The sequence below is a fragment of the Pteropus alecto genome, unplaced genomic scaffold (assembly GCF_000325575.1).
Source record: "Pteropus alecto unplaced genomic scaffold, ASM32557v1 scaffold95, whole genome shotgun sequence".
Taxonomy (NCBI): Eukaryota; Metazoa; Chordata; class Mammalia; order Chiroptera; family Pteropodidae; genus Pteropus; species Pteropus alecto.
This window is the reverse complement of record NW_006441071.1, coordinates 12,541,184-12,553,010: the sequence shown is the minus strand read 5'-3', so window position 1 is coordinate 12,553,010 and position 11,827 is coordinate 12,541,184. Positions and strand designations below refer to the sequence as shown.

The 11,827-nt window shown below is 41.9% G+C and overlaps 1 protein-coding gene across 1 annotated transcript in view; it reads left to right on the top strand.

Annotated features, from left to right (window-relative positions):
- RCL1 (RNA terminal phosphate cyclase like 1) overlaps nucleotides 1–8,780 on the top strand; it is a 51,461-nt gene extending 42,681 nt beyond the window's left edge. Inside the window, exons 9-11 of the mRNA XM_025051396.1 lie at nucleotides 28–116; nucleotides 4,131–4,318; nucleotides 7,892–8,780. Coding sequence (XP_024907164.1) covers nucleotides 28–116; nucleotides 4,131–4,318; nucleotides 7,892–8,142 — 528 coding nt within the window. The 3' untranslated portion in view covers nucleotides 8,143–8,780. The remainder of the gene's footprint in view (nucleotides 1–27; nucleotides 117–4,130; nucleotides 4,319–7,891) is intronic.
- The last annotated feature ends 3,047 nt before the right edge of the window (nucleotides 8,781–11,827 follow it).

Sequence of the window (11,827 nt, the reverse complement as noted above, 5' to 3'; positions counted from 1 at the left end):
CCCTACACGTGAGTTGTTTTCTTTCAGCCTCATTCTGCTGTCCAGTTTAATCTTCCAATTGCACGAAATGACAAAGGTGTTGTACTGCACATAGCCATCACTATGAACATCTGCTTGTACTGATCCTTAAATGAGCCGAAGGTTGTCACTCTTAACTTGGTGTTTAACAAGGATTTTGCCTTCCTTTTTCTTTTGTAGTTTTCTCATTCCCATCTGTCATTTCCATGTCATTAAAGTTGTGTGGTATATTAGACAGTTCTTTTCTCTATGCTTAGGATTTTTATCCATTTTGGAGGTAAACTCCTGGTTCTGTTATAGCTTGGATTTTGCTAGTTTTCTAAATCTGTCTTTTCTCCAGCTGTAGCAAATAGGACTACCTTTTTATCTAAGATGATAGGGTATGAACTGGCTAGAAAGATGAAGAGAGAGGCAAAGTCCATAGTAAGGCCACTGGATAAGTAAGGAAATTGGAAAGGTGAGTTTGAGGCCATTGAGTGTTACCAGAAATTGACTGCTGAGGTATTAAACCAAGTACTCTCCAAAAAGAGCAGCTCATCAGAAGACTTGAATTATTAGTAGCACAGTTAAAGAAGTACTTCCCATGGATAGTAAATGAGGTTGCTATAAGCAACCTGTTTGAGCACTGACATCTGGGTGTGTGTACATGTGCTTATATACTTCAGATCATAACATGGCCATCTGTGGGTGAGGAGTATATGGGTGCTTCTTATGTGGGAGGACATATTCAGGTAGATAATGAGACTGAACTGTCCTTTTTCGGTTATCATGGTACCGATGCTGTATATCTGAAAGGTACAGTACTGTGATAACTGAAGAATGGTGGTGCCATCACATTGAGAAAGGGGCAAGCATTGCACTACTGGACCATGGCTTAGAGGGTGGGTGTACGGCCCCAGGAACTTGAAAGAGATTCTTTTGGAGGCTTTTTTTTTTTTGACTTGGTGGTGGGAAGTTTTTTTTTGGAACAAGGAAATACATTCTGTTAGCAGTGGGGGAAGACCGATAAGCAGGAAACTGGTGAGGACCACATTATCTGCTGATAACTTGTGTAAAGTATTTCGCAGGACAGGAAACCTGAAATTGAGTAATTGGAAATGGCACGCTAACATCAGGAATCAACATTGCTAAAATAGACTTTGTAGTCAAGGCCTTTGGAGAGGAGGTAAAGGCTGGGAGTACAGCACCCCAAATGCAGAGATTCGCTTCCTGTGGAGAGCCTGCTGGAAGGGGCTGACAGCTCTGTGACCACCACAGCCCCCTTTAGCTTCTTAGCTGTCTCATTGTTGCTACTTTCCCAGCTTCTGCTTCAGGGCAGCAGAAGGCATAACTGCTCACACAGCATGAGGCGGTGTCTAGAAATGTGTGTGGTCATGGGGCATGGGGTTTGGCAGAACATTATGTGAAAAATGGAATATATATTTTTCTTTTTCCTTCACACTTTTTATTTTTGCTTTTAGAGATTTTTTTTTTTCCAGTTTGGCTACAGGGCCTTTATAATTTTTTCAAGTCAGCTGCCCCTGTAGTGATGGTCAAGATGTGACTGGACACTTTTTAAAGTTCCTGTGTCCTCTTCACCAGACGTTAATTGCAGTGTCTTGTCTTCCAGAAATGTTGCCTAAAATTACTACATCTCCTGAGAAAACAAAGTAGTCTGCTGGAGCTTTACAGGAGTGAGACAAATTATAAAATTATGTTTTGAGACTTGGGACTTGCAGGATATTCTCTCTCTGGGTTACCACCTAGGGTTTCATGCAAGAGGGGCTGCCATGGGGTCGGAGCTTTGGTCTCATCTGTAGAGAAGGTGAATGGTCCGAAGTCATGGGCTTGTGGAGATGAAGTGAAGTTTAAATGAGGTCAGGTCCTTCGTGCTCCTAGCAGTGCACCTGCCTGGAGGATCCCAATCAGTGCTGGGCACCGTGGTTCCCTTCGCCCTACCCCAGTCTGGGAAATCCAGTCTCCCATTAAGGAATACCAGGAGGCCCAGTAAACTTGCTTTGGGCAATCTCAGGCCTGAAGTCAGTTGTAAATTGTTTGCTCAGCTGTCTATAAATTTATATCCATTAGTTTTTAAATTTATGACTAACTTCCTACAGTCATGTTGCTAAACAAACTATACACGTCTTATTTACTGTTCCCAAGAATTCTGTAAGGTAGATGTTTATTATAAAAACTTAACAGTTTACTGTTGGCCAGATGTTGTTTTAAGTGCTTAAGAAATATGAACTCATTAAGTTTTCATAATAACTCTATGAGGATGATAAAGGCAGGTAGTATTGCCTGCTCCATTTTGCAGGTGAGAAGACTGAGGCATAGAGAGATCAAGTCACGTGCCCAGAGCTAGACAGTCAGCAAATGGGGTTCAGACCCAGACAATCTCTTCCAGAGTCCATGCTTTTCTGACCCACTGCACCCTATGTAAGAGCTGGGATTCTTTTGTTGGACTATAAGTACGTCTGCCTGAGGCAGGTCGCCATGCCACATCTTTTGAGAGAGTCCTTGTTTCAAATTCTGCTGTAAAATGATCTCCTTCTATCTTTAGTTGGAGGTCTAAAATAAACCACGCCACTCTAAAGTTTTTCAAACTTTAATAAGTTACCTCTTTCTACTACTTGTGAAGTCCTGGGGAGGAAGAGCCCAGTATCCTTGTTAAACACTGACTAACTAGGGGTTCTTGGTTTACCCAGTCTGTAGCATTGCAATGTGAAGATCAAATGAGATAATGCAGGAAAAACTGCTGGCCAAGCCTACTGCCATTTGGGTTCAGTGTAACTGCTCTTCTGAGCCAGCCCATTAACACTCCACCTTATATTTGTGATTTGTGTTTAAACTCTGCAAAGCTCTGTCATCTTTATTAAGCTGTTTGAACCCCAGAGTGTATTTGGCATATGGTAAAAGCAAGTGATATCTTTACTTTTCAGATGAAAAAGAGAGGTCAGTGATCTGCTTATGGTGAGTTCTTAGCCAAACTTGGCCTGGAACCCACATCTCCCAACAGTGTAGCCAGCCTGGCTCTGTTTCCTTCTGCCTTTATAATCAAATTTCATAACTTCATTCTTAGAGCAGAGGCCAACTGGGCTTTGGGAAAGCTACTATTTGGCAGAAAAAACACCGTCAATATATTTAAAAGCTGTGGTGTAATGACTACGAGGGCCCCATCCAGCAGATTCTCTTCTCATCCCCAGATCTCCCTTCCCCTCAACCTCTATAGCAACTCTTAAAACCTGAGAAGTAGGTAACCCCAATATCCAAGTGGCTTAGTGGAGCAGGAATCAGGACCCTCTGCTGTAGTTTGTGTTTGGTGCTGTGAGAAAGAGAGCTCATCCATGAGTGCTTTCACTCCTACTCTCTAGCAGGCATCAAAAGAGGGACCTGGTGAGAGCGGCAGTATTTTAAGGGGTAGGGCCGAGCAACCTAGTAAGTCCTGGGTAGTGGAATTTAACGGGCAGATGACTATGAGCCCAGTGGCCATCACCTGTTGACCAGCAAGACTAGTGGAACAACCCACTCTTGGAAGATACATAGGAAAAATTATCTCTATGTTCCAGGATTATCCGAAACCTGCTTGTTAGATGGACTGGAGGCTTTCATGAAAAGGTTATTAGTTTTTGAGCAAACAATTTACAAAAACTTTGTCCTGAAAATAAAAATTTTAGTATAGATATAGTTCTCTAAGTCCCTTACACAGGAGTTGCACAGTCCAAGTTGCCTAAATTGGTTAGTCTGAAAAGATGCCAGTTAAACTGATCATGTGTTAAGGAGAAGAGCTGCTCTCAGTGTGCCATGGCTCTCTTTTGCCTGGCTGTGCGGCCATGTGGTGGATCTAGGAAGTGTGGATCCTACAGTATAGAGTTGGGAAGAGAAGGAAAGGGAAGCGTTCTGCCCTCGGGAGTTGGGGCCTCGTGGGGCCTGTGTGGGGCTGGAGCCATGCAGAGCTGTGGGGCTGTGGTGAAGGCTGTAGATCAGCACCGATGTGAATTTGTTCAACTCCATATAGGTATGGGTGATTTTGTTCTCTGTTTGGTTTTTATTTTCTTAAAGAGACAGTTTGTTAGGATTTTGTATTGTCTGTGGTTACTTCTCATCTTCTGACCATATTTACTCTTTGATAGCCCAGCCACAGGAGACATGAGGAGAATGGGGCTGGAGGTAGGAGGACATTCTGAAACATACCTTAATCCAGTCTCCTATACAGTCTTCCTCAGACAGGCTGAGGAGTTGGCAGAACATTATATAAAACGTGGAAGTGACTTTGCTTTTTCTAACTATTCCAAAGGCTACAAATATCCCAAAGCTGCAAGTATGTAGGCCTGCACACTCAAACCTGTGTTTCTCCTATCCTCCAAGAGATCAGAAGCAAGCTGAGGCCTCTTAGGAATTCTGCCAGCTGGGGCAGGCATCTGGGTTTTCCAGCACAGTCAAACCATTCAGAGGGAAGTAGTCTGGGGAAGCACTGGGGGCGGGCCTGTGTTAGAGCCGAGGCAGCAGTGAAAGAGAGAACAAGCTGTTTTCTCCTTAGAATGCAGACGAGTGGGTGAGATGATTGGTTTTGTCTGCATTGCTGCCAGCTGGAAGCGTTGCCCACAGATGTGCACTGTTTATATATGGGTTTGATGTGTTTATTTTCTTTTTTCCCTGGGACAGGGTAGGGGAGGTTGTGAGGCTGAGATGGAGAGCAAAAAACTGAAAATGTCAAATGGTTGGTAAGACAGGAAAACCAGCAGAAGAACTGACTTCCCTTAATTGCTAAGAATGTTGAAGTCATTTCTCAAAATTAGCCCTAACTCCTAAATTCTACTCAATACCTTATTATTGAATGCCTTATATAGTGCCTAGCAGGTATATAATAGATTTCAATAATAGATAAGGTTGTTGCCCTTAAGGTATTTATAATAATTTGTCAGAGGGGGAGGGGGCAATTGTGAGACAACTATACATAAGCATTTAGATACCATAAGCAGAGCCAAGAATGCAGAAGGTTATTGGCGAGGGAAAGCTTTGTAGAAGGGCTGACAAATAGAATGTTATTTTAAAGATGGAGATGTAGCATCATTATAGGGAGAAGAAAGAGCAAAGAAGTGAGGAATTTTTCTGTTAGCATGCAGCTCTCACCGGAACTCCTACTCTCCAGGGTAGTTCCTGTTTCATCTCTTAGCCCTAATATGTCAGTCAGGCAGGGAGAGTAATTGTTTGGGCCTTCTTTTCTCCTTTTTGCCTTTCCCTTCTTTGACTAGATCACCTAGGACAGAGGGACAGAAGCGGGTGGAAAATTTATCACAATAGGCTTTATACTTAGTTTGGTATATGCTGTATGAGGGTGGGAGCCAGGATCAGTGCATTTTTATTTAACTTCAAAAATATGTATTCATTTATTTATTTTAAACAGCTTTATTGAGATATAATTTATATACCACATAGTTTACTCATTAAAGTATACTGTTCAGTGGTTTTTAGTATTTTCACAAAGTTGCGTAAACATAACCACAATCTAATTTTAGAATATTTTCATCACCCCGGAAAGAAACCCTTTGCCCATTCATGGTTGTTCACTATTCTTCCCACTACTCCCAGCCCTGGGCAACCACTAATCTGTTTTCTGCTTCTATAATAGATTTGCCTGTTCTGTCTATTTCATATAAATAGACTCATACAGTATGAGTTTTTTTGGTGACTGGCTTCTTTCATTTAGCATGTTTTCAAGGTTCACTCAAATTGTTGCATATGTCAGTATTTTGCTCCTTTATATGGCTGAATAATATTCCATTATATAGATATACCACATTTCGTTTATCCTGTCATCAGTTGATGGGCATTTGGGTTGTTTTCACTGTTATGAATAATGCTGCTCTGAACATTTGTGTACAAGTTTTTGTGTGAGTGTATTTTTCATTTTGCTGGATCATATGGTAACTCTTTGTTTAACATTTAGAGTATCTGCCAGACTGTTTTTCCATAGTGGTGACAATTTCTACCAGTAGTATATTAAGTGTTGTGATTTCTCCACATCCTGACCCACACATTCATTATTATCTGTCTTTCTGATTGTAGCCATTCTTTTCGATGTGAAATGGTATCACAGTGGTTTTGATTTTTACTTCCATAATGACTAATGATGTTGAACACTTTTTCCTATGCTTATTGGCCATTTGTATATCTTCTTTGGAGAAATGTCTGTCAGATCCTTTGCCCATTTTTAAGTTGGATTTTTTGATTTTTTATTATTAGGTTGTTAGAATTTTTTATATATTTTAGATATTAGGTCCTTATCAGATATATGGTTTGCAAATAATTTCTCCCATCCTGGGGCTTGTATTTTCACTTTCTTGGTAACGTCCACAAAAGATTTTAATTTTGCTGATCCAATTTATTTTTTTCTTTCATCACTCTGCTTTTAAATGTTGTGTTATATTTAAGACACCATTGCCTAGCCCAGATCATGAAGATTTTCTCCTGTTTTCTTCTGTGAGTTTCATAGTTTTAGCTTTTACTTGCAGATTTTTGATCCATTTTGAGTTTATTTTTGTGTATGATATGAAGAAGGTGTCCAACCTCATTCTTTTGCATGTGAAGTTGTTCCAGCACCATTCATTGAGATTATTCTTTCCCCTGTTAAATTATCTTGGCACCCTTCTTGAAATTCAATTGACCATAAATGAATGAGTTTATTTCCTGACTCTCAGTTTTGTTCCATTGATCTGTATGTCAGGACCAGTATTTTGAAAGCTCCTGAGGTGATTCCATGTACAGTTGGACCTTAGAAACATCTGGCTGGGGTAGGGAGTTTGGATAGCCCAGTTGGGAGGGAGCACAACCCAAGGTTGCTAGAATACTTTATTATAGATATGCAGTCCATCTGTTCTTAACCAAAGTAGTATTTTTCAAACTTGCCTAATAAATATCATGAGGGGTGCTCGTGAATAATAGCTTTCTGGCCCCTATGCACTAGGGAGACAGGACCTGGTAAGGGGTGGGGAGGGGACGTCTGTGCATGTGGCCTGTGATTCTGGGCTCTTCCACATGGACATGTCCTCCCTCTCAGTTGCCAGTTGGTCAGAACCATCAGGAATCTGTATATTTAATGAATTATCCAGGTTGAGTCTTAATGGTCAAGGTAGCTGTGGCGATGCTGAATCTGCTAGGCCAAGTAGAGGCCTGCATACCTGTACCATGGTCCTTCCATAGAGTTGCTGTTCCCAAGGTATTGTTGGAGTGAAGCCATCACTGTGTCTTAAGAAAGATGATAAGAAATAACTCCATGAAATTTCTTGCCATATTTACTGGGAGTTCATCCCTGGCCTCCTTATTTAATATTGCCTCCTGCCACATACACACAAATATTGTTATACCCACATTTCCTTCCCATCTGCCTTGTTTACTTTATTTAAATTTCCCTTTTTAAGAACACTTAACTTATCTGGGCTGCCCCACTAGATTGAAAACACCATGGAAGAAGGGATTTTTAGTTGACTGCAACATCTCCAGCACTAAGAGCAATGCCTGGCACATTGTAGACCTTCATAAGTATTTGTTAAGTGAATGGAAGGGTGTTGTTGAGGTTGAGGATAGAGAGAGAGAATTCTGTATTTTGGCAGCAGCAGCAGTCATTCATGATGATGTGAATCATGAGAGTATGTGTTTCTCTTTGCAGGAGCCACTCAAAGATTAACATGTTACAATGTCCATTGTAACAAGTGTGTAGAAGAAGACTTAATGTGTCATGCAATAACCTCTAACCTTATTTACTTATTTAATTTATTTTATATTGTGTGCACCTCTGCAAGCTGTCTAAATCCTCTTTGGAAACTGGCAGGCTATAAATAGATATTATTTAATCAGCCTTGATGAGAATTTCTTAATTTGGGTCATTCCTCTTGATCTGGAAAATTAAAAGCTTGGGTTCTAGGTGGGAGGAGAATTTCTTTTAAATTGAATTACTACTCTTTTATTCCTCCCTCCTTTTTTTTTTTTTTTAGGATAGAATTTTTGCGGCATTTGAAGAGCTTTTTCCAGATTATGTTTAAAATTGAAACCAAGCCATGTGGTGAAGAACTCAAGGGTGGGGATAAAGTGCTGCTGACCTGTGTTGGCATTGGCTTCTCCAACCTTAGCAAGACCCTCAAGTGATACTGTCACAGATAAGGGCCCCAACGCCTACAGAGAAAACAGAAGCTGCCAAGGACCCAAAGGGACCAAGTCCAGATTCATCCATAGGATAGCCTCTTGTGTTAAAGTCTTGATTTTCCATTTTTATATCTGAATAAAAGACATCTTTATATCATGTGGTTTCCAGCCATTTCTCCAGTGGCATTGACATTCCTCAGGAGGCCCTGTCATGGATGAGAGCCCCCTTGGCTTACTTGGACAAAGAATGTGCCTTTTAGGACGTAGTTGTGCTGCTAGACCAACAACATGACTGTGTTTCAGCAATGCTTCCTCAGTCCACATCCCTGGGCTTCTGTCGTGTGGCCATTTTCCAGACTGTGGAATCTGTTACTGTTTTTTCTGCAAGGACTGACCTTTTTGAACCTTTGTGTCTGTGGGGATTAAATGAGATAACATGAGTGGAAACTCTTTATGACTAGTGTAGTATTATGCAAATGTCAGAAATCAGTATATCAGACTGTCATCTCTGGTCTTTGGAATGGACTCTGCTGTCTTGGAGACAGATGTTGCTCCCTGTCTGGTTCATTGTCTGTATATGTGGGGGGATGAGTACCTGGGGAGGGCAGGAGTCCAATTAAAGTTATTGGATATTTTCTATATCCCAGATGTGCTCTACATTTGTAGTCTCACAATAGCTCTGTGATATAGATTTTATTATCTCCACAAGAAAATTCAGAAAGAATTTATAATGTAAAGACCTTAGATCTCCTGATTTAAAGATCTAAGTGTTATAGTGTCAGAGTCTGGAATTTTACCTTACAAGCTAATAAATTAGATTATTACTGTTTCATGAATGCTAGCAGAAGACATGAGAGTCCTCAGTCAGAGACAAAGAACTGTGTGAATCAGCACAGCAAGCAGCATGAGCTTCATGTTTGATTTGGTGTCTCCTGTCCCCATGTCCCACAGAGGTAATATGGACAGGCCCCCGGTGGATGCCATGCACACAGTGGGTTTGCATCACAGCTAAGGAACATGAGTGCTTAGGGAAACTATGTGTTCCAGATGCACACATTACTTCATCTCTCAAGACTCTTGCTGTGAACACAGTTATGAGAAGGGCCTGGGTAGTGGCCTCCCCACCAAGGATGTACAGGAACACCCAGGGCCAGTGGCAGATTGCTCCTGCCAACTAATGAGTCTACATTTGGTGTATTGGAGTTGGTAGATGGAGAAAGATCTAATTCTTTTTACTAGGATTCCAAATGGTATCTCCACCCAGGGTGGGCTTTTGAAGTATGGGAGATCTTTGTCTCCCTCATCTTCTTGGTACACTTTTCTTTTTTAGTGAAAGGGGTCAGAAGAAGTCTGTGGTCTTATGACTGGGGTGTGGGAGGATTTGGAGATTGGAGGGCTAACACTGAAGAAGTCCAGGCCATTTAGAACTGTGGCAGTCTGCTTACTGAGAGCTTTACATGCTACATTAGTTTTCTGTTGCTGCATAACAAACTACTACAATCTTAGCAGCTTGAAACAATATTCATTTATCATCTCACAGTTCTGTAGCCCAGAGCTCCTAGTGAGCTTGACTGGGTTCTCTGCTTAGGGTCTCAAGGCTGATGTCAGCTTACAGGGGCTACACGCATTCCTCATAACTTGATTCCTTCCATCTTCAAGCCAACAGTGGTGCATCAAATCATATTGCGTCAGATCCTTCACGTGCTTCGAATCTGACTTCCTCTTGTGGGACCAGCTGAAGGAAACATTGCTTCTAAGTGACTCACGTTACAGTCCCACCTGAATAATCTCCCTATCTTATGGTCACGTGAACACAGCAGTACCTAGATGATTGTTTTAACTAGCCAAGGGCTGGGAATCTTGGTCATCTGAGAATTTTGCATGCCACATGCTGCAGTCTCATTTAGTGCTGCCGACATTTGAACCCAGATCTGTCCATGCTCAGATACAGAACTAAGGGGCTACATGTCAAATACTATTCTACAGGAGCTTTCTATGCCTTAGAACAAGCTCTAGAAATGGTACTGTTGATCAATTTAAGATGGCATATTGACTCCAGGCAAATCATTGCAAGCTGTAGAAGGGACGTGTGCCTCTATCTGCTATAAACATGGAAATATTTGGTGGTTTCTAGCCCTCTATCTGGCACAGCTGCTTTTGGAGTGAGAACATCCAATGGTAGTGGTGATATTACCAAAAGGAGGACAAATTTAATATTTAAACAGCTTGCTCCCAGCTCCTTTCAAATGCCCAAGAAAAAGAACACCATTCCTTGGGAAGAAGCCATCCTGTGCAGGTTGCTGGTACACCTCAGTGTCATTCAGCTCTTGCGGTCTCTGCCTTCTTCTTAGCTTAGCTCCTGATGCGTCCAGCTACCCCGGCTTAATTTGATGAGAGATTCTAGCATTTTGGTTTTTTGCCTTGGCCTGCCTGCTACCCTTGGCAGAGACAGACCACTCAATGAGACTAGTGATTTTTTTTAAAGTCAGATACATGTGTGACCTTATTAGGGTCACGGCAGAATCATTTGCCTTCCAGTCAGCTACCAGGCTCTGCTTCTGCCTTTCAGCACCCTTCAGCTCTTTTCTGTGTAAACACTAGCCAGCCTCCCTCCATCATGATTATTTTACCATATTCATCAGGACAGTTGATAAGGGGTGGGAGGAAGCTAGGGTATTGCAACAGGACATGCTGATGGGGAAAGAGCAACAGGAGGCCCTGCTGAAATCCATATTACCCTTACAAGGCAGCTAAACCTCATGGTTCTTTTCTCTTTTGTTTGTTTTTTGTTTTATCTTTGCTGATAAAAAGTGGCGAAGGGTATCACTGATTACAGACCCAACAAAAACCCCCAAAACTTAAGTTACACACTGGGGCCTGTCCTTTCACTGTCACTCTCCAAGAAAAGACTGTGATGTGGACATTTTCTGTTAGGCCTTTTGTGTTGGGAGGCTCCTAGGTGAGGCCAATGTTGGCAGCTAATTTTATGGAGACTAAGAGGAAGAGTTGAGAGTACAAAAGGCAGGGAAGGAATTAGGCAGGATGAAGTAGAGGAGGCTTTAAGAGGTGGATAAAATCAAAGGTAGAGAAAAGGAAACACCAGGGAAATAAGGAATTACCACAGTTTGGGCTGCGCCCAAGATGTGGGTGAGATTCGCCTGGACGAGGTGTGGGGAGCAAAGCAGGGTAAAGGAATGAATTTATTGGGGGCCTTGGTCATGGTGAGAGGATTAGAATATGGGATTCATTGAATCTTCCTGTTGGCACTTTGTTGCAAACCAGTGGAGGTACCAGTGGGCAATTTTAGCCAGTCTATGAGGAATGGAAAAGCAGCACCACAGGCCTTATGCCCAACCTGGATCTCCATTGTTCCTCACCCGGCTCCAGAGTGGATGAGATATAATTTGTGCTTAGTCAGAGTGTCCATGTTCAGATGACTCCAGCCTCTTCTTTACAAGTGACTAATCGTTAATGGGAACCTGAATACGCAAGCTAGGTCTTTTTTGCGTTCTAGTTGGCTAAGTCTAAGAAGCCATTTGAATGGAACAATTTATCCCTGTTTGGCATCTTAGGGAGGCCAAGCCACATCATTCTTTTACTCAAGCAAATAAAAACTGACATTTTGTCAGGGGCTGCCTGGGTATGAGGAGACTCTGATTCTTTGTCACTTTTGGTCCATTCCTGTCAG